Source organism: Filicampus tigris, chromosome 1, assembly GCF_054856515.1.
Source record: "Filicampus tigris isolate MCC_2025a chromosome 1, RoL_Ftig_1.0, whole genome shotgun sequence".
NCBI lineage: Eukaryota > Metazoa > Chordata > Actinopteri > Syngnathiformes > Syngnathidae > Filicampus > Filicampus tigris.
The window spans coordinates 18106192-18128685 of record NC_141217.1 but is presented as its reverse complement, the minus strand read 5'-3'; the positions used below and the strand labels follow the sequence as shown (position 1 = coordinate 18128685).

Sequence of the window (22494 nt, the reverse complement as noted above, 5' to 3'; positions counted from 1 at the left end):
CGCATTTTGACAGTGCTATAGTAGCTCGAGCTTGTTGGCAATTATGGAAAACTCGTGTCATTTAATGCTGCATGAGAAGAATCGTTTATGCAAATCAAATCCATTATTGTTGCTCCCAAATATACCCTTAAAAAGACTGTGATACTTCGCTATACTTGTGTCCTGTGTTGCCAACAGTGACTTAATCGTGAATACAAGCTAGCCACAATGTTAGGTACGTTTACACAACATAATGAGATCCAGTACAAAATTGAGACAAAAATATTCTTGTATTAGTTTTCTACTGAGAGGCATTACGTCGTCCTTGTATTGTAATTGTAATTTGCTGTGGTGTGTGCAGAACTACACTGCATCATACTGAGAAATGTTTATAATATTGTTTTTGATGCCCACCCGACAGCTTGTTTTGTTTTTTAAACCACCCTTGCTTGGATGTCATTACTTTGTGTGGGTGTATGTATGTCTTGTCTCATCAGGGTTCACTGGCATGAGTTGTTTTGCACACTTTGCCAAATTAAGTTTTCCTCTCACCTCCAAGACACATCAACATGAAAAAATCAGGGCCTTAGTGAAAGTTTATGCATGTATAGTATGTCATCTTAAATTTGTTAAGCAGCAGAAAACATGCATTCCTTCCATTTTCTAAACTGCTTGACCTCATTGAGGTCAAGTGAGCTGCGGCAAGATGAGGCTTGGGTGAGGTACATGCTGCACTGGTTGCCAGTTAATCACTGCAGCAGTCAACCTCCAAAAAGCAATATGCACTGTGATTCAGTCCCGGTTTCATTTCAGATTGAATCCAGGCATGATCACAAAGGTTCTTATCTTGAATTGGACCGTGGTGTTTGGGTGGTTTCACTAGAGGCATTCTAGTTTCTTTACACTTCACACATTTGCACGTCATGTTGAAGGACGGTGGTCAATTGAAAAGTCTAAATCTCCCATTATTCTGAATCTGAATCTTCTTAAAAAGGCAAACAGTATTATAGCTGCCTGGTATGGTTTGGTGAAGATAACTCAATGCATGTTTTGGTCCAGTCCAACTGAGGCTGGACTCTGCACTTGGCAGCTACAGGAAACAGCTGTGATAAGTGACTACGTTACATAAAATGTTTCCGCTCTGTGGTAGTTGACGCCCTTTAGAGTTGGACACTTTCAAATGTACTGCACAGGGACAAAAAGAATGACTCACAGGAATTTCCCCCTATTTATTTCTGTCATTTCAGTGATTTTTTGCAGAATTTTGAATTGGCATTTTTCATTCTTCGTCACCTCTTACCGCTTGTAAGTATAAATCACCAGTGAAGATATAAAAACAACACATGGTCTAGGTCCTTCATTACACCATCTATCCTCCTTACCCAATATATTTGATATAAACGGTTGTTAATGCCTTTCACGTTTTTCCAGAAATTATTTAAAAAATACTTAGAAAGAGGCACATTATGTAAATTAACACAGATACACTCTTTTTTTGGCAGATGCAGATTCTCCTCACAACTGAAAGACACAATTTGAAAATATTGGAATTATGTACTCCAAAAACATTTAGCTTTCAGTTTCGGAGTGATAAAACACACCAAAGTGTTTGTTATAAAGGATCAGTAATATTTCACATTTGGGAGGACACACAACATTTCAAAGAGGAGGTTGGCACCTGTCATGGCAGTGTTTCCTGTCAAAGAAAAAACACGGTAACAGCAGTTGTAAAGTTGTCGGCATTTTGAAAACTAATAAAATAGACCTGTTGTACCTGTTGTGTCATAGGGTGGAGACACCTCAACCAAATCGCAACCCACAAGCTTCAGTCCGCGGCAGCCTCGAATAATCTCAACTCCCTTAATGCATAAGACGTAAAATAAACAACATTATACATTATGTTCATGTCATGCTGCTACGTTAAAAGAGGAAGTAAACCCCCAAAAATTCTTTATAAGAAATATACTATTCAGACCCACAAATCTAAACATGGCATTCTGATTAATATTGCGTTCGTGGAATATGAGTTAAGCAGCAACAATTCCCCGTTTTTTGTCCAACTCATGGGTGGCCATTTTGCCGCTTGCTGTTGACTTTGACATCGCAGTTGCTTAGGGCTCAGGTAACGACCAATCACAGATCACCTGTTTTCTGAAGCTGAGCCATGATTGGTCGTTACCAGCTCCCTGAGTTGTTGTGATGTCATTTTCAGTTGACAGAAATGACAAAATGGCTGCCCCCTGAGATGGCTAAAAACGGGTGGATTTTGTTGCTTAACTCATATTCCACAAACGCAATATTACTCAGAATGCTGTGCTTAGACTCGCGAAGGCACATAGAACATACTGCAAAGAATTGTTTTGGGTTGACTTCACTTTTAAGCCCAACGAATGATGAAGACTACATGTACCTGAATTGAAGTGAGCCCAGCAATCTCAGGTACCCCTGTTCCAGGGGCAAAGCTTGGGTCAAGCGCATCAATGTCAAAACTCAGGTATACGGGCCCATCGCCCATTTGACCCCTGACCTCCTCCATTAGAGGCGCCAGCGATTTGAACCAGCAATCCTCCGCTGGTATCACCCGAAATCCCTGCAAAATATACCACTGATTGAAGTTTTTTTCTCAATCTAAAACTTTTTAGTGCATTATTTCACATTGGTACAGCAAGTGCCCCATTCGTTAAGCATTAAACGAGATACAAGTTGGCTCAAGAAACCTCTTTGGATCATAATCTTCAATTGCTCTTCACAGTTGATTTCGTTCGTTACCAAGGGAAGGCCATGTTTAACATCTGAGCCAAGATGCCTGAGGTGGTAACTGGTAATGATTTATTTCCCACACTTCATTTATAAGATGTGTCCAAATTCGTAGGCTAAAGGAAAGGACCCAGCCTGTGACGGGTCCTTTGAAGGCTCCTCCCCATGTAGCCTTCATGGACCCCATAAACCGTGGCGAATTTGGACAAGCCTAGCAACTGTCTTCTGTACCGCCGCAAGATGGCGGCAGTGTGCTCGGGTGGTAGATGAGACGAAGGTTTGAGGTGTAGAAGAGCGACACCTGTGTCCAAATTTGTAGGCTGCGTCCTCCAAAAGTCAGAATTTGTCGTCCGCGTGGCGTAACTTCCTGCGCAACTGAAATCCGAACTCAAATCTGGCCTTTGTTTCCATGGACACCGACCCTGAGCAAAAGCATTTTCATAAGATGTGTTCATTTTTGGGGGAGTACTCTATAAATAAAGTATAGGTGAGTTGAGCGGTTCTGATTCAGTAGCAGTTTGGTTTTTTATCCTGGCCGTCAAACAGTGGACTTGCTCGAAAACCTCAAAAGGGTCCTGAAGGGTACGTGGGTATTTGCTCAGCCAGTCTACATATGCTTTGTAGTCTTGAAACATGTGTCCATGTCCCTAGAGGGGTACAACCCCTGATAATTGCTCCTCAAAATTACAAAGTTTCTCCTCAAATGAAGTAATTGAGAAGTAAAAATGCTCCTCAAGAAAGATATTTTGAGCCTTTGAGTGGTTATATTGTCTTCCTCCATCTGTTGATGCACTTTTTTCAAATTAAACTTAAAACTAAACTTAACTTTAAAAAGTTACACCGCCGTGAAACTGAAGCTATTTGTTAGCTCATCTATGGCATTTTGCTTTGGTAGCATTCAGTGAAACGTAATTATCTAAGGCAAAGCTGTGCGGTTGTTCTAAATAAAGCCTCTTTTTACAAGAAATGTCAGTCTGCCAAACCCGCTGCTCGTTGTAAAGTTCAGCCCACTGCCACCATACAGCAATTTTTTCACGCAAGTCAAAGCCCAAAAAATCGGGACTCATACCTTGGATAACTTGGGTCACGCGAATCCTCAAGGCACCACTGTACTTAGCTATCATGTCTGTCGTATTATTGTTGCGGCTAGGTAAAATGTCATGACAAGATGAACGATATCCAGCAGAGAACCTGTGCCCGGCTCCACTCGAACGAATCAGCAGAGTAGCCTGAACCTCTCAGGCCGATTTGCACCACTCGCTTGCAGTCCAGCTGGCCCTCCTCTACACATCGCCTGATCGGGGTCCCGTGACCAATCTTTTCCCCCAAGACCACATCACTGGTGTCAGAGTGAGCGTCCACATGGATGAGTCCCACTGGTCCATATCTGGTGTTTGTACAATGTAGAATCATAACGCTATACAGAGGAACTTCTCAAATCAAACACAATCCATGATAGGAGGCTGGTCAACCTGTTTTGTTCAGATTGGAAACTATTTTCCCTTTTCCTGTTGCCATCACAAAATGGTATTAATATGAACATTATTCAAGCAAATTTGAGTTCTTGTCCTCAAGTAAAAATAAGACAATAAGTGATGACATTGGCAATGTACAGTATGCTGATGGCGGTTTTAAATCTTTAAATGGAGTCTCCTTACAGTATATTCTTTTTCCCCTCAAGTTCTTCTTTTGAAATCATCATCATCGTCATCAGAGGTTTTGTGCTTTGTGCAACTTACCAATATCAAATTGCATGACCTTATGGGATTCAACTTTGGAGGTTTTGTTGTATTGTACAATAAAAATCTCACATGCTTTCATTTGATTCAGCCATCGTTTGGGTTGAGCAAGTGTCGTTCTTTTCTCCGTGGAAATTAACAGTGAGGATAATGAAAGATTATATTGTCAATTTGTTGTAAAAAAAAAAAAAAATAGTAATTGCAGCTTCCTTGCTACATTATACTTACTTCTCAGTAACTGCTTGCAGGATAGGATAAGTAATTGTGTGCTCTCCACCTGGACATAAAAAAACAACCAATGCTGTTTGGTCAACTGTAGCAAACTTCCGAAGTTCAAGGTCAAATTACTACGTGATCCTTTTCAATGCATTATTTGTCACAATTTTCAACCCATCTTCATCAAGTAACGAGTGACCCAAAAAAAAAACTCATAGTCATTTTATTACTATGAATAAAATATTTTTCTTCCGTCATTCTTGGTTTTATTGGATTGATAATTTTTTTTGGGTGTGTGTCACCCATATAAGGAACCATTGTTCTACATGTAAAAAATAAAAATAAAAAAAATAAAAACCTGCCAGCCAAGTTGAGGTAGCTTGAGGTAAGTGCATGTGACTCATCAGCACACAATGAACCACAAACATTCAGGGCATGTTTGCAATGATCACATTAAGTTAACATTTACCTAACTACGTATCACACTGACAATATATGCAGACAGCAAAAAATGAATAAATTGTAATTATCCCGTAGGCACACTCACCCATTGTCAGGGGGATGCAGCCAGAGGCCAGCACCTTTCTATAGGTCTCCCTGATACGTCTGCATGTATCCTTCAGGTCATACATGTTTACGTTGACGTCCCCAATGTCAGCTACCACAAGAGACTCAAAAGGAGCAGCTCTGGTACCGCTGTTATAGCTCCTCAGCAAGGCCGATTCCATTCTGATTTGCCTTGGGCCAAACCTGAAATTGTGTACCTCATTAACTCGAGTTTCAGTTACGAATTGTTAACATGATGAATGCTTTTCTAAAGTAATGTACAATTTAATAAATGTTTATGATAACCTGTCATAAAAATTCAATCAATTTTCAGTGAGCTAGACATTTGCCCTTTTAGTACAGGAATGAAGAATTTTATTCATTTATTTATTCAACCCGAGTCACTGTTATGTTGTGGTTCATTTGCCTCATTGTTGTGAATGTGAGTATGAATGTTTTTTTTCTCTATGTGGCCTATGTGCAGCGATTGACTGGAGACCCAAAAAGGAAAACAGTATAAAAAGTGGATTGATGGATTAATTGATTTTTATAGCCGAATTTGATGCAGTGGGCTTCTCTCACAAGTGAGAAATTAATGTAGCATAACATTCAATCACTAAAATTAAGGAATAAGTAAATGAATGATAATTCAATATAGTAATCAATAAATGGGCTTTAATAATGTTTTCGTTTTTAATGAAAAACGTTTGAAAATTCACAAGTATAATTATATATGTTTTAGTATTGAAAATAAAACTTAAACAAACTGCTTCTAAATTGAGTATTTTATTATAAAAAAAAATATTAAAGAGCCACCAAGCTAAATCAACTTTTTTTTTTCTTTTTTTGCTTTTAGGCATGTTCAAATGCTATTCCCTCACCAAAAACACCACAAAAATGGTGTTTTCCTCCATTCAAACATCTCTGAGCATTCCTGCTCATTCATCCTCTCTAAGCAACAGCTCCGTAGCTTGCTACTGGGTCCTCACCACTGACTAATGCTGCATTTGAGGAAGATGGGAAATCGGACTGATCGCACTCGGGATTGTCCCAATTCCAATTTGACAGCATTCGAGGTGAATGAAAACAACAAAGATGGCGGATTCAGATAAATTGCCTGTTGTTCTGGTTCCTCACAACACATTTTGACATCCAGCACATCCAGCAAACCTTCATAATTTCCTTGATTTACAGTGTATGGGTAAAGGAATACTTTTTCCTCATAGCATTTCATTCATTTCACAAAATAACTTCATGCATGGAGATAACGGCATATCTTCACACAGTGAATAGTTACTTTGAATAAATAATATAAACATAAATAAAGAAATAAATATATGTTTATAATCTGGTGAATTAGGTTTTGAAATTCACAGCCTCTGTCTCCATGGGAGTCGCTATTGTCAAGTGACGTCACATTGAAGTTGGTCCGTGATCTCGGGGTCCGTTTTTTTTCCCCGGCTTCGCAACTCAGACCTCCCAGTTCAAAAGGGTGTTCTAGTACACTTTTCCGAGTCGGAAATCAAACTTTTCCGATTTCCCACCTTCCTCGAATGCAACATTATATATGATTGGACTATCAATAGGCCACTCGCAGCTGAAGCCAGAGGGCAGCCATCTTACATTGTCACCGTTACTGACAACTTATTTGTTTCTGCTGTAAACACTGTTATGAGTGTGTGTTTTAGGCTAGGATCCTCGTATGAACTAATGAGAGCCTCTCAAAGAACCAATTTCACTGTTTGCATCGATCATTCAGAGAAGGGGTTAACAGTTATGGAAAATATTCTAATTGTGATTTTTTTTTTCCAAATAATTGCGATATGAGCTGTTATTTTATTTCAAGGTACTTTCTAATGTATCTTTTAACAATGAATCTCTATTACAACAAACAAGATCTGTAATGCATTATAGAATACAGAGGTTAGGGTTAAACCCTAACCCTAAAGGTTAATGAAGCATTAATTAAAATGAAAGACAATTTACAACAATTAGAGGTGTAGTTACTAAATATTTTTGATGTGCAGTTTCACACGACAACATAATTGTTCCACAAGTGTGGTCTAAATATAAGTATATACTACTGTATATAGATACTGTAAAGGCACAAACCCAAGTGCAGATTACAACAATAATGTACACAAATCAGTAGTTTTGACACTTCATCACTTTGTTTCATGAAACATGATGTAAAAAGGTGGACTGCAATTTCTAATCACTCAACTTCTTAAATAGACCAAAAAACAATCCAGTGGCTCTACCACTTCATTTCATGATATGATTTGTAAACGTGGACTGCACTTCTTAAATCACTCACTCAATTTAACATACAGACCAGGGGTGGAAAAAGTTTTGGACTTGCGGGCCACATTGGGATGTAAAATTTGACAGAGGGGCCGGCCAGGAACATTTGCATCGAGTGTTTGGGCCAGATAACACGCAAATAAACGAACAAGCCGATTGACTACCAGCGTGCACTGATGGCTGCCCCTTTCAAACGTGCAAAAGAGCTCTCATGCAGGTAGTACGTTTGTGTCAATGAATATCGTCGCTGTTCTGTGAAAAACGCCTCTCTCCATTTTTTTTCCATTTTCTTATTTTTACATTAATGATGTTTCCGCCTTACAGACATTGCATTAATGTGAAAATTAAAAAAGTTTCCAAAATTGGAGATAAGTGTTTTTCACAGGACAGCGACAATATGCAAGATGCGGCGCTTCCACACCTGTTCATACAAGTCATCTCCTTGCGTTGTCCCCTTTAGCGACTCCATGCTCAAAAGCTCCTCAATTATCTAAAAACTTTCCGTACTTTTTTTCTATTTGTGGGAATAGATATTGATTTATTGACCAATAACATCTACAAAAAAATTAATTAAAGTTATTATTTTTCACTATATAAAATGTGACTAATGACAAAATATCAATAATTTAAACCAAACGAGCCAGAGGATGGAGTAAAAATAAGTGTAACACATTACTATTATAAGAATAAATAATGCAAACAATGAATCTCTTACAGATTAGTGTGAAGCAAAGTTCTTTGCAATGAACACAAGGAACAAACTTAACTTAAAACAGTAAGAAACAAATAAAAAACAAAAAAGTGTTTTTCAAAAACGCAAGGCCTGCGGCCGCACACCGCGCACTGAATAAGAACCCAGCTAGAAAGAAATATATATTTTTTCAAAACTGAGGAGGAAATTAGTGGAGGACGTGAGCGAGAAAAAGAATAATTGGGATCAAATTCATGATTTGAATGTGCCCAACAAGTAATGGTCACTACATTTTGGCCACAAGCATTCACTATTTTGACCCATTTGAAACTTAAAATGTGGTCATGGCTAAGAATTGTTTGCAAACTCAACGTATATATATTGTAACTATGGCAACACCGCGCACCTTCGGACCTTAAGTATATTTAGCGTATGTGATGTGTGTTTTGCTTGACTGAATGACGTCATCGTTAGACAAGACCCTTTTACCCACTTCTGTCGTGCAGAAAGACAGTGGGTGTGGCTTGCCACTAAGGTCCACCAAATGTCAGTGCGCCATCAATTGGAGAAACGCGGCCACTGCAGGGACAAGATGAAATCATTGAATGATTCTATTTTTTTGTTGTTGTTGTTGGACAAGTTCGGCGGGCCGGATTAAAAAGCCCCGCGGGCTGTATATGGCCCGCGGGCCGTTGTTTCCCCATAATGATATAGAAGGATAAATAAATGAAATATACATGTATAAAATTAAAGCTTACCCGATTTCCATTTAGTAACATCACACACACCACCCGGAAGGAAAAGTAAGATGCCTACTTATGACGTAATAACAAGCACCTACTATGGAGGTAAATGTGGTGCAAAAGTCAATACAGCAGCAGAAAAACCACTCGTGACCCCAAGTGACAACTTCTTCAACTACAAATTGGCATTGCCATCCATACAGGTATAAATCAGTATTCCCCCACAAGTGCAAATAAAATTTTGCTTCACGTACAACATTTATTTCCACGACTACAAGTCGTTTTTTCTACCAAGGAGAATTTTGTTTTTCACACATACAAGTTGTCGTTTCTACAGGTACAAATTTTCCTTTTTTTTTTTTACAAGTACAATTTTTTTTCCAGGTACAATTCACACGCCTTCAAATTTTTTTCTCTACGAATAGAATATATATATATATATATATATATATATATATATATATATATATATATATATATATATATATGTGTGTGTGTGTGTGTGTGTGTGTGTGTGTGTGTGTGTGTGTGTGTGTTTTTGGGCAAACTATGCGGGCTTTCATTTGTCTTGCACTGAGGAGAGGCTTCCGTCGGGCCACTCTGCCATAAAGCCCCGACTGGTGGAGGGCTGCAGTTTTAGTTGACTTTTTGGAACTTTCTCTACTGCATCTCTGGAGCTCAGCCACAGTGATCTTTGGGTTCTTCTTTACCTCTCTCACCAAGGCTCTTCTCCCACGATTTCTCAGTTTGGCTGGACGGCCAGGTCTAGGAAGAGTTGTGGTCATCCTACACATCTTCTTCTCCCAAACTTCTGAGGATTGCTGGAGGAGTGCTCTTCGGAACCTTGAGTGCTGCAGAAATTCTTTTGTAACTTTGGCCAGATTTGTGCCTTGCCTTCAACCTCATGATTGTCATTTTCTCTGACAAGCACTGTGAGCTGTAAGGTCTTATATAGACAGTTTAATTAAGAATTATCTCAAGGAGGATCAGAATGGCCCGCATGTGTGTTAAATATGAAGGTTGCTGCAAAGGGTATGTGTATTTAAGAAGGCAACGCACAGTTTTGAATGAACCTGTTCCAAGACTTAAAAGACTCTTTTGTTGGTAACTTCCTGGATAAAAGTATCATTCAGTTCACGTGTTTTGAAATAATAGAGGTAAGCAATAGTTGCTAATTGTTATCAGCAATATACTGTGTTCAAATTACTTAAGGTATGAAAAGTGTCAAATTCAACAAAATGTTGCTGTCAGAGTGTTGATGTTTTTTAATTACTGATGATTTTTTTACTGGCTAGTTTGCGTCATATGGTGTACTTGGATTGGTATAGAAAATGTGTGAACCAATTTGATAACGTTTTATTTTTATTTATATTTAGAAAGAGCTGCAGGAAGCTGTTCACCTCTGGAACACTCACAGAATTCGCCCAAGCAGAAATGCTGTGTCTCCAGGTGGGCGCCCAGTGATGATGTACACCCTACCCCAACGTTTTGGTGCGAGAGATTACCTAAAAAAGGTACCGCAACAAAAGATAGAAGCCTGCAGAGAGGACCGTATCCCTGCGATGATACAGTATTTGACATTTGCTGCCTTGGCATGGCAGAAAACAATATTCATCCGCGCACCCCTCCAGAGGAAGCCATTGAGCTTTATTTGTTCTTACGTGCTTACATACGAGCTCAGACTGTATGAACAAAATCTGCTCTCCTGGATCAAATGACGGGATACAAGCCTCCAAATAATGGTAGATCTTGTGGACCAGGAATTTAACTGTAAAGGGTATTCAAACAGTAAATAAGTAAAACTTTGGATGCATTGTAAAAAGAGCATTCTATAAAAAGGGCAATCATTATGAATTATAAATGAACCAATTTATAATACCTGTCCCCACAATGGTGTGTATGCTTAATGTCAAATATAAGATAGTATCTGTTAATACGGAACAGTGAAACCTTTTTTTTTCCTCTTGATTTTCATGTATTTATTGTTCCTTATCGCACTAAGGACTAATTAACACTAGTCTTACAGATTTGTGTTACTCTCAAGAACTCTCAGGTGTAATTTGTAGCCAATTACATGTAATAAAATTGGGTAAATACTTGCATTTGATGTTCATGCCATATCTCAGATCAAATGTTCTTATGTATTTAAATGCAATGTCACAGTATAAATTTGTTAGAATGTAGATGTCATTAAACTTTCAGCAAATGAAGCATACTGTATGTATATATTTTATCGAAACTTGGAACATTTCACAATAAAAGCACCAAAAGAAACATGTCCAATTCTAATACTGCAGTGGAAAACTAAATCATGTCTCAAAGAGCAGGACTCCTGAACTACATGTCCCAACAGTAAGGACACAATCTTTCTTGTGAAAAAAAAAACTTTTAATGCAATAGAGTCACAAATACTGTCAGAATCACCATCTGACATGAGGTAGTGCTTAAACTTGCATTATAATTCAACAGAGAAAATATCACCAAGTTATTTTTAAATCTCATCTTAGACTGATAACAAACATGAGTTGTTAACTATTGATAGCAAGAAAACATCAAAAATGAAAAGTCAATCTATGGTTGTCACGCAGCAACCAACAAAAAATATGTTTGTTGCGCTATTAACATTGGAATGTTAAAAGGGGCAAGCAACACTTTAGGTTGGTCAGTCATTAGTGAAAAAAGTAGGCCACAACAGGTTTCCACCCGCCGCCAGCAATATACTCTTTGATACCAAAAATGTCTGAAGTCTGTCCATACGTGTATGTTATTGTTTCTACACTAATCACACAACTCCTTAATTAATCAAATATTTTCCTTGCACACTCTATGCCACATTTAAACAGTCTAAACATAAATTGCTGACAAGGCTGGGGAAGAGAAAAATGTGTGAACAGCATTCACTTAAGGCAAGGCATGTTTATTTGTATTGCACATTTCATGCACAAGACAACTCATCATATTCTGTACACTGGGGAAAAATTTCCTGAGTATTGGTCCTGCAACCTCTGCGATATTATCCAGTGCATATTTTGGGTGCTGGGTGATTGGCTTTTGGGCGACCTGGATAAGCACAGCTCTTAGGTTATCTTGCGTTGGTACTTTTCATACTCCCATGCGATCCATAAGGTCAAAAATCTTCACCTACAACGGCCTTTCGCAAAGCAGTGGACAAGAGGTCACGCTCGGACTGACTAAGGTACATCATCAAGGAGTCAAACAGTAAATCAGACGAAACTGTGTTTTCACCAAATATAAGTGCTGCTGTAAAGGCTTGAATCAAGTCGAAACGGAAAATATCCATGGTCCTCCAATTCCTTGGCCAATATCCTGCCAACAGATCTCCATTCCTCCTCTTGTCATTTTGGGGGGAGTGATGGCACCCTCACATCTGCGCCTTAAGCTACACAGTCGAGGAATTCTGTCCAGAAGGCAGCGTATACATCAGTGGACACAACGTCAGCATCTGCCCCAATTTCATCAATGAAGCTGTATATCACAGAGTAGGTCATCATTGCGTCATCTTCGAATTGGGCAGTCAGTTCATCTAGGAGTGTTACTCGGTGAAGTTTCACATTCACATGTAAAAGTTCATAGGCAGGACTTTGGTCTACCAGAATCGGTCACAGCAAGAGTAAGGGGTTGAGGTGTAGGTGGGCATGTTCATTGGTTCGTCTTCTATTGGAAGGTTTGGCTCATGTATGAGTGTATCATCAAGATCACCTAAAAAAAAAACTGCCAAAGGACCAAAAATGACTTCTGAGGTATTACACAAAGATGTAAGATCAATCATCTGAACAGCTACAGTAGACAACGGCTGACAATGTGGCAGTGTTCAGCTTATCATCTTCGACTGCGTGTATCGGATTGTTGTCTTTTCTGTGTCTGTCGCTCCATCTTTTCCATCGTGTGCATCTCTTGCCGAGAGTCGGTTGTGTTTTTATGTCGCTCTTCTGTGGGTACATCAGCTCCTTCCTCTGGGTCGTCGTCACCAGTTAGGGTTTTTGTGAACAAATAAACCCTTAACAAACCACATTTATGTGTGTCGTAATAGTCCGGCATACTAACATTGTCATCAATTTGTCCTTCCTGAAAGTCAACTATGTCATGACTGAACTCTTCCCGCTTTCCCATTGTTGACTTCTCTTGAGGGAAAAACAGTTGTTTAGCTCGTGACAGAATCTCAGTCTTAGTGGCATTCTTGTTGAAATCAAGAACTCTGGTTCCTCCACCGCTGCGTTTTCTGACTTGTCCGTTGTCATGTATCCACCCTAATTCTATTTTTCTGGTTGTCTTCCAGGCACTCTTATTAATTTTTAGACGCTCATTTGGTGGTTGCACTGTATTCTCCTCCTCAAAACCTTGTTCACAGACTTGGTTGCTCATTGTGCCCAGTTTTTGAGCAAGTTTTTTGAATAGGGAACGTTTTTTTTGCATCATCTCCACCACCTACAATAAAAACAAAAAGCATACATTATGAATGAGATTAAACTATTTTATCTCCAAGACAATTTACTTATTTAGCAGCTAAATTGATACTAGTGTAACGGAGTTAAAAATATACTTAATATATTGGTTTTCTTCCTGATTATGTTTTTCAATCTAAATGATAATCTAATGATAATTTTTGTATATTTGTGAATTTAATCTCAATGAGCCATTTCTATTTATTAATATTTAGTCATTTCCTGCGTAAAGGGCGCACTCTGCTTCCGTCACACCTGTTGGGTTTCCGTAGCAACTTCCTTCTTCCCTCACAATTCGATGACTATTACTGAGGGTAAGTCACATTTGAAAGAGCTGCCTCTTTGTTTCATTATTTTCCTCAAGGATTGAGTCTTTGTTAATTTTACCTGTAAATAGAGGCTAGAGACATGTTGTTACGATAATCAAAGTGTGTTGTGTCTGTTTCGCCAGCGATAATAGTTTTACAAATGCTTTTCAGTGTCGCCGTTTTGGCGCAAATTCTATTCTTTTGTTACGTGACCAACGCTGAGGAAGCATTCGTTTCATATACAGTATTTTCCGTGTTTGTTTAGGGAGCAGATGTGCCAGCCTGAAGAGAAACCGTGTGTCTGTATTGTCTTCTGCAGATTGCTGAGGAAAATTAATTGTGGAAAACAGTAAATTGAGTGCTAATTTTTTTACAGACTCAAATCATCTTGCATCTTGAGGTATAACTACTTTATTGTGTTTAGAACAGTATAGTCACTGGCCTTTTCTTCTTCAGAAAGGTTTGGAATTTACTGTATACTGTATCTTATGTCGGTTTATGTTTCTTCATCAGGCTGCCTTGTTGGAAGGTACAACTGACAAAAATCTTTGAACCTCTAGAGTCGCATGATTATCTAACTGTATAGGTAAATAAAAATGGATTGGAATTTAGTTAAATATGAAAATATAGCTGGGGAAAAAATTAATTGTAGCCTTGCAGTAACACATTTCCTGTGACTTACATGATCTTGCATTTTCTGACCGCTCTCCTCAGGAACACCTCGGTTGCGTAGAAATACCCACAGATCAACATCTTGTGGAAGGCCAAGGGGGTGAGGATGTAGCCATTTGAATGTTGTCACTACAACAATGTAGGGAAGAGGCAGAATCGATATAATCATTTGACAGTCAACCTACTATTACACATTTTAATGTGATCACTCAAATCACCAACAAAAATGATTTGTGTTGTGTCCTTTTGTGATGATAGTATACTAAAAGTAGAGAAGACTAAAGTCAACAGGTCAGAGTGGGCTTTTACTAGTATTATTATCATTGTTGTTATTAATTATCAAATAGTAATGACATCCACATCAGGGCTTTGCAACATCCTTCGTCAACGTTCTATTTGTTTACATGCTTAAAATACGTGCCCATGCAAAACAATATATAACTATTCTCATGTTATGCTTATAGTCAGTCTTAGTGTATACTTGTATAAACTAGCACTGATCATACAATTTAACGTTATAATTAATGCCTTGTTAAACTTGGTGAAGCACATTGTTAGCGTATACTTAGCATATATAATAAAATAAGGTTGCGACGTATACATACAGGAGAGTGTAGTATTACTTAACATACAAACAACGACATGACGAATAGCTCGGTCTACTTGTGTAAAGCGAAGGATAAGCAATACCCGACGTGACAAAAACACACATTACTGAAATCGAGCCGATTGACATGCTCCAAATACGATTTAAACTTAACATTATAAGGAAAGTATACAATTAAAAAGCATAAAACACAACTAATACTTTGTTACTAATTATTGTATATACCTTAACTTAATTGAACCGGTTTGGGTATACAATTGAAGGGAGGTTGGGCCTTACCTTAATTGAACCATCTTATGTATAAAGTTGAAGGCAGGTTGAGGTATGCGGGAAGGAGTCGGCCATTATCAAGTCTGCAACATGTCACTTGGAGTTCAGAGGTAAAAAAAAAAACAAAAAACTGGCATGCTGTTTTTCAGAGTATTTTTTTCTGTTATTTTAAATATTATTTTTCTGAGTAATTTTTTAAAATGTTTTTCTGAGGGTTTTTTTTCAGTTTTTCTGAATTTTTTTTTCAGTTTTTCTGAGGATTTTTTTTTCTGTTTTTCCAGAATATTTTTTTTATGAAAAAAAAAAATTACAAACAACAAATTAAAAAAAAAACTGCAAAAAAATTACTCCAAAAAACAGGATTTTTTTTTCAAGTGAATGCAATACGCTTCCGTACAAACACAACACTACTCCTCACAAAAGAACACCATACCTCAAGCATGGTGGTGGCAGTATCATGCTTGGGGCTGTTTGTCTTTTGCTGGGACTGGAACTAATTATAGACAAGTTTAAACACCCAATATAAATAAAGACTGTGGGCACACTTGTGCAAATTAAATTTGTTTATTTTTACTCACCCTCTCAGCAAATTTACTGTTTTTCAATTGAGGTGTAAGGGGTTAGAAGTCACGTTAATGGTGGAGTAAGTTTTGAAATGATTTATCCTGGTGTCCGTTTATGTCACAAAAACCTAGCATTGCAACAGGGGTGTGTAGACTTTATAACCACTAAGTTTAGCAGCATTGACAGTACGTTATGTGTTTCATCTGCATTTTTTTTAGAAGCAGCTTTAATACACTGCACTTTTCTTGGACTTATTGCACGTACGTTTAAGTGGACGGTTATGTTTTATTTGAAGATGTGTATTCATATATTGTTAGTAAGTTAATAATTTTTAATATAATCTTTGAGTTTTTAATAATCAAGACATATTCCCTTAAAAAAAGTCGCACCTGACAAAAACATTACAAAAAACTAAAAATAATAAAAACTCAACAAAAATGAAGCGTTTTCCCAAAAACAAAAATTAAAACTACCAAATCCATTCTAAAAACGAACTAAAAGTAACTGAATTAGAAATAAAAAGTCAAAACGAAATACAAACTAAACTAAAATGAAAAATCAAAAACGTATAGCCCTGCTGGGGCTTCGTTGTGTCCCATTTCAGCAGCAAAGGGTTTTTTATGGCACTCATACTTGTAACTGGGCGCGCGCGGACACACTCACAGGCACGCACGCACACATTTGTCCGAACTGCCGCTGCCTTCTTTGGGTTCTCAACCCGGCTAAGTCCCTACCCCGGCTAGTGTTCACCTCACACACGTTACAGATAATGATGCACTCCGCCTCCCATATTAATTAATTTTTTTAATGAACATCTGGGTGTAAAAATTTGAACATGTCCAGCCAGAAGAGGCCCAATAATTAACAGTGGGACGTTTTAAATAGCAAAATATGATATGATATTGGTAACACACTACCGTTAATTTAATGTAAACGTCGCATAAGTTTAAATAGGGCGCCGTTTTTGTAATCAATTTAGGGAAGTAGTCACGCAAAATGATTGGACCTGAATATCATTTGTATAGAAAAATATGAAGAGAAGGCGGACCCAACGACCGAAATCTTGGGAACAGCACCTTGCTCCAGGTCGGTAGGAAGTTCCAGTATCAATCGGGACCCCAATGAAGGCTGCATCTAGGCCGTCCGTAGTCTCCCGGTAAGGCAGTTTGGCCATTGTGGGTATCCCGGTAACCCTTGCCACAAACTCGGCGCTGGGCGGCACGTTGAATTGTTTCCCGGAACATTTTCTGTCGGGGGTTCGGCTCGAACCTCGACTGTCTGACGCAGAAACGCATTGCGGCTTAAGTGGTAGCGAAAAGTAACGTGCAGTAGTTGAAAAGAGACGTGGACGACTTATCAGAGCTGTGAACATGGTTCTACGTTTTACTGTTACTCAAACTCTAGAAGCTCTGACTCTTATCACCTTCAAGCCTTCTGGGGACTTTGTATAAAAGGTGGCTTCACTGCACACTCCCCTTTCGTCGTTTCATTCGTGTGGATTCGACACGCCTTCAAATATTAGCGGCTACTGTGGTTGTCCAAAAACCATTATGCGGTCAATTTGATTCTACACAATTGTGTATAGTAACTGCATTTGATAGCTGAATTATCGGCGAGGGTCGGTTTTGATTCCTTTATATTTTCTAAAGGCTAATTTTATCAGTCGTTCCAAAGTAAGTACGCGAACTTTAGTTCGTTTGTTTGTTTTCTACTACCTCAATAAAGTTGAGTTAAAAAAAAAATATTGCGGCATCCGTGGGCGGAGATTTAGTTACGTCACCAATCCTCTCTTGCAGGCGACGGAGACAACAGAAGCGCAAGCACATCACACGAAACAGACTAGTTTTTTTTAATCGCCTCTTGACATCTCCTTCGAGACATCATGGTAAGCGCTTTTTAAAAAAAATACATTTTCTATCATTTCAACGAAGGCCTTTACTTGAATGATTTGCAGATGAAGCAGTTGTCTGCATTTTCTTCTATTGAGGCGGGAAAATGTTTATTTCATCATGGCGCCTATACGCTAATAAAAATTTCGCCACGTTTTCTGTGTAGTGCAATGCATTGTTACGCTACACATGCTAATTTTAATTGCCATATATATAACAGCATCGCCTATTTTGGTGAGTGAAGCAGAATGTCGGGTCACGGAGCATCATTGAGAATGTGGCCTTGTGGCAGCAACAGCTACTGCAACATGTCTGACCTAGATTAATCCCTTGCGTCTGCACTAATCCCCAATTCGCAGTTGACTGTCAGACACTGCGGCATGAAATGATCCAAAATAAATTGTGCATAATCACTGCATTAAGGGATGGTATGGTAGAAAAGAATCAGACATGATTTCATTTATCACATTTCTGATGGTATGCTCTTTCCCCGCTCCACAGCGTGAGTGTATCTCCATCCACGTTGGTCAGGCTGGAGTCCAGATTGGCAATGCCTGCTGGGAACTGTACTGCCTAGAACATGGCATCCAGCCCGATGGACAGATGCCCACTGACAAGACAATTGGAGGTGGAGACGATTCCTTCAACACCTTTTTCAGTGAGACTGGAGCTGGAAAACATGTCCCCAGGGCTGTTTTTGTGGACCTGGAGCCCACAGTCATCGGTAATGCTTCCTCATACACAGTATATAACTCATGGTTACCTGTGTAACTCACTCATTTCTACTATGTCCTTAGATGAGGTGCGCACTGGGACCTACCGTCAGTTGTTCCACCCTGAGCAGCTGATCACTGGAAAAGAGGATGCCGCAAACAACTATGCCCGTGGACACTACACCATTGGAAAGGAGATCATTGACTTGGTGCTGGACAGGATCCGCAAACTGGTGTGTAATTGGATACTTGTGACTGTACCATCAGGGTTCTTCAAGATATGAGCCACTAATCTTTTTTTTTTTTTTTTTGAGAACGTACATTACAGACAAGCGTTAAAGCGGTGTTAGTGAGCTTTACAACAAGCAGCAAATGGTGAACAGCTCTTCAAAAAAGATGCCAAAATAAAACATACAACCAATTTATTATAATTGTGTATTTAATCACATCACATAACTTCTGAAATTCTGCGACATTAATGCTAACAATGCAAAATGCCTAACACTGGCTATTGAAGTTAGCATCTGTCTTGGTAGTTGCAACCATTAAAGCAATGGATATTTCAACACAAAATATAGTATAGGATATATTAGGGGTGGGCGATATGGGCAAAAAAAATATCTCTATTTTTTCCAAAAACCCGATAACGATAATTTGACGATATTCCACAAGAAATATTTTAAATCTGCACTTGCTTCACAGACCGATTGTGGATAGACGGCGTTTGTGAACAACATCTTTTAAATTGCTAAATACAGCTTCTGCAAAACATATTCTACGACAATATTTAACAATAAAAAAATATGTATTGACTTAAATTGATTTTTGGGGAATACTGTATTTATGTCATTTAAATGTCTGCAGGAAAAACTGGTGTACCACTGCCAACTACTAGAGCAATCAGAATGAGAAAAAGGTGTCAACTACAGCAATCTTGATGTTGTCTCATCATGACAACACCGATTCTCATACATTGGCCACCGTATTCAGAATAAAGTTGAATAACAAAGCTGCAACTTACTGAAAAGTGTATTTTCCCACTCATTCATCAATGTGATATGCAGACATGTGACTTTATTCATGTTTGGCTGTATGCTGGCGTCACACTAATAAGCTGCCGTAGTTTGCGCAACATGCCTCAGGAATACAGGTTAGTTATGAATGATGCGGAATAAAAGCATGTAAACTGAATGTTAACCGAACATCCAGGCTGTCACGTTTGACTTGCTCGCTAAAGTACTGGGCGTATGTGCGCGTGAGTGCGTTTGTGTTTTTTGGCTCAACTCGGCGACTGTTTTCTGAGTGTTTACTAAGCTTTTGTGTAGCGTGCTTGCGCGTTCGCCAAGTTTTCCTCGTAATCCATATGGCCCGTGGTGGAACAGAATTGCTCTTCCCGGTGACCGTTTTGGCACATTGAACAATGTTATTCGCACCGACGTCAATATTGTCAAGCTCAAACCATTTACAGACTACGGACGATGTGGACTTGCGCCTTGCTGTTATTCCCCGCTGGACTCTCCTCCATACTTGAAACGAAGCGGCTGTAGTGCAGACAGTCACGTGACTGGGTCCTGTCCGCTGATTCGGCGAATGATTATCACTTCCTCCTCTGCCGTCAATGTACCCCGATCCGCCGAATGAGGATTTCAACATTTCCTCATACTTTGCGGCCATCGACTGACTCGTTATGCTTTTCGAGGCAGTATTAATACTCGATCATGTAAAATTACACATCGTGAAAGCAAGATTGACGATGATATCGATGACAATCTATATCGGCCACTAGGATATATTTATCTAACTATTTAACTATTAATGCAGCTTTTCTGGGTTACTTAGTTGTGAAAGTCATTGGTTTAGTATGAATGTTTGTATTCCACTGTCCCCTGGTGACTGGGCATTAAAGCAGGAAATTATGACGTGAAAACAGTTTTAATTCTTTGCAATCTTTTAAAACTATACCTAAAGGTATAGTATTTTGGTTCTTGTAAGGTCCAATTGTATAGAGAGCTGTTTTTTTTCATTCAGACATTTTGTGGGGTTTGAATAGATTAATGGCTTTTCCATTCATTTGATTTGGGTTAGGTGATTTGATATCTTTTGAGTGAGCAGTGTGACCATGGAACAAATTAAGATGTAAGTCAAGGCACTACTGCGCCCTGATAACAACCAAGAAAAAGACAGACAAACAGTATCACTCAACATTTATTGTTATTTTTGGTCATTCCTTGGCATTGGAAAATTCCTTTGAACAACTGAGTGCCATTCTAGTTGTCATTTTAAAAGTGTCTGCTCTTTGTGTGTTCAGGCCGACCAATGCACCGGTCTCCAGGGCTTCCTGGTGTTCCACAGCTTCGGAGGTGGCACTGGCTCTGGATTCACCTCACTCCTGATGGAGCGTCTATCTGTTGACTACGGCAAGAAGTCCAAGCTGGAGTTCTCCATCTATCCGGCTCCCCAGGTGTCCACCGCTGTGGTGGAGCCCTACAACTCTATCCTGACCACCCACACCACCCTTGAGCACTCCGACTGCGCCTTCATGGTGGATAATGAGGCCATTTACGATATTTGCAGAAGGAACCTCGACATCGAGCGTCCGACTTACACCAACCTGAACAGGTTGATCAGTCAGATCGTCTCCTCCATCACAGCTTCCCTTCGTTTCGATGGCGCCCTCAATGTTGATCTGACAGAATTCCAGACCAACTTGGTGCCATATCCTCGCATCCACTTTCCCCTGGCTACTTACGCGCCAGTCATTTCGGCCGAGAAGGCGTATCACGAGCAGCTGTCGGTGGCGGAAATCACCAACGCCTGCTTTGAGCCGGCCAATCAGATGGTGAAGTGTGACCCTCGTCACGGCAAATACATGGCGTGTTGCCTTTTGTACCGCGGTGACGTGGTTCCCAAAGATGTCAACGCTGCCATTGCCACCATCAAAACCAAGCGATCCATCCAGTTTGTGGACTGGTGCCCTACTGGTTTCAAGGTGGGCATCAACTACCAGCCACCCACTGTGGTTCCTGGTGGAGACCTGGCCAAGGTCCAGAGAGCCGTCTGCATGCTGAGCAACACCACTGCTGTTGCCGAGGCCTGGGCTCGACTCGACCACAAGTTTGACCTGATGTACGCCAAGCGCGCCTTTGTCCACTGGTATGTGGGTGAAGGCATGGAGGAGGGCGAGTTCTCTGAGGCCAGAGAAGACATGGCTGCACTGGAGAAGGATTATGAGGAGGTTGGAGTCGACTCCGTTGAGGGGGAGGATGAGGAAGGAGAGGAGTGAAAATGCTAAGATGTAGTGAAGGTTATACAGTTAACGTGTGTGTCGAACTACAGGTCTGGAATGCATTTCAAAATAAACCCCTGGTCTAAGTAATTGCTGGAGCATGTGTCTTTTTTAGTGATTGATGAGCTGTTAGTTCACAAAACACAAATGTTTGAAGTCAGTGAACATATGCACTTTTATTTTTTTTAAAAAGTACTATAAAAGGAGCTCAAAATGAAAGCAAGTCAAATTAAATGTACAGTATGCATCACAGCACATGCATACATGGCTGAAGCTAATGTGCTAAAATAAATGCAGTATTTTCAAGCAGAACAAATAATTTGGGGAATTTTTCACATCCAAGGTTTTATCAAAATTTGTAAACACTTTTGTTATCCATAAGAATGACATTCACTAGAAATGAAAAGCCGTTTTCTGTTACAATATACACTAGCACAGTCAAACGAGAATATGCGGTGTGCGTTTTCAGAAATTTACTAAAAATCAAACCATCTACAAGACAGATTTGGACAAACAACTTGAATTGGAAGACAGAAAGGAAATTGTGTAATGCCACAGACTTCACATATTAAACATTTGCGAAGCTTTGTGAAATAGCAAAATCTGCATTTGAATGCTGTTGAAACTGTCAGTATACAGTTAAAAAAACAACATGAAGCTCATTTAACTTTGTTTCCACAATCCATATTGATTGTCATGATGCTGCATGTTGTGGTCAGTGATAAATCCTATTGTTGACTCTAATGA

General features: G+C 39.3%; 2 protein-coding genes and 1 pseudogene across 4 annotated transcripts; 1 reads left to right on the top strand and 2 right to left on the bottom strand.

Annotated features, from left to right (window-relative positions):
- Window positions 1-1193: 1193 nt before the first annotated feature.
- On the bottom strand, window positions 1194-17566 carry agmat (agmatinase (putative)). The gene is made up of 7 exons (XM_086023695.1): window positions 16936-17566; window positions 5239-5441; window positions 4704-4752; window positions 3928-4123; window positions 2390-2569; window positions 1754-1838; window positions 1194-1675 (listed from the first exon to the last, which is right to left on the bottom strand). Exons 1-7 carry the CDS (start codon window positions 17229-17231, stop codon window positions 1602-1604), a joined length of 1083 nt encoding a protein of 360 aa, XP_085879821.1. The 5' UTR covers window positions 17232-17566; the 3' UTR covers window positions 1194-1601.
- On the bottom strand, window positions 11508-17081 carry LOC147153079 (uncharacterized; annotated as a pseudogene). The gene is made up of 4 exons (XR_015085716.1): window positions 16936-17081; window positions 15305-15378; window positions 14429-14547; window positions 11508-13421 (listed from the first exon to the last, which is right to left on the bottom strand). The product of XR_015085716.1 is annotated as an uncharacterized LOC147153079 (transcript).
- LOC147153077 (tubulin alpha-1B chain-like) lies at window positions 16901-21837 on the top strand. 2 transcript variants are annotated; one of them, XM_086023670.1, is made up of 5 exons: window positions 16901-17015; window positions 17656-17744; window positions 18250-18472; window positions 18546-18694; window positions 20770-21837. In XM_086023670.1, exons 2-5 carry the CDS (start codon window positions 17742-17744, stop codon window positions 21742-21744), a joined length of 1350 nt encoding a protein of 449 aa, XP_085879796.1. In that variant the 5' UTR covers window positions 16901-17015; window positions 17656-17741; the 3' UTR covers window positions 21745-21837. The 2 variants fall into 2 exon arrangements, with proteins under 2 accessions (XP_085879796.1, XP_085879805.1); XM_086023679.1 differs by lacking the exon at window positions 16901-17015 and adding an exon at window positions 17412-17532.
- Window positions 21838-22494: the final 657 nt, after the last annotated feature.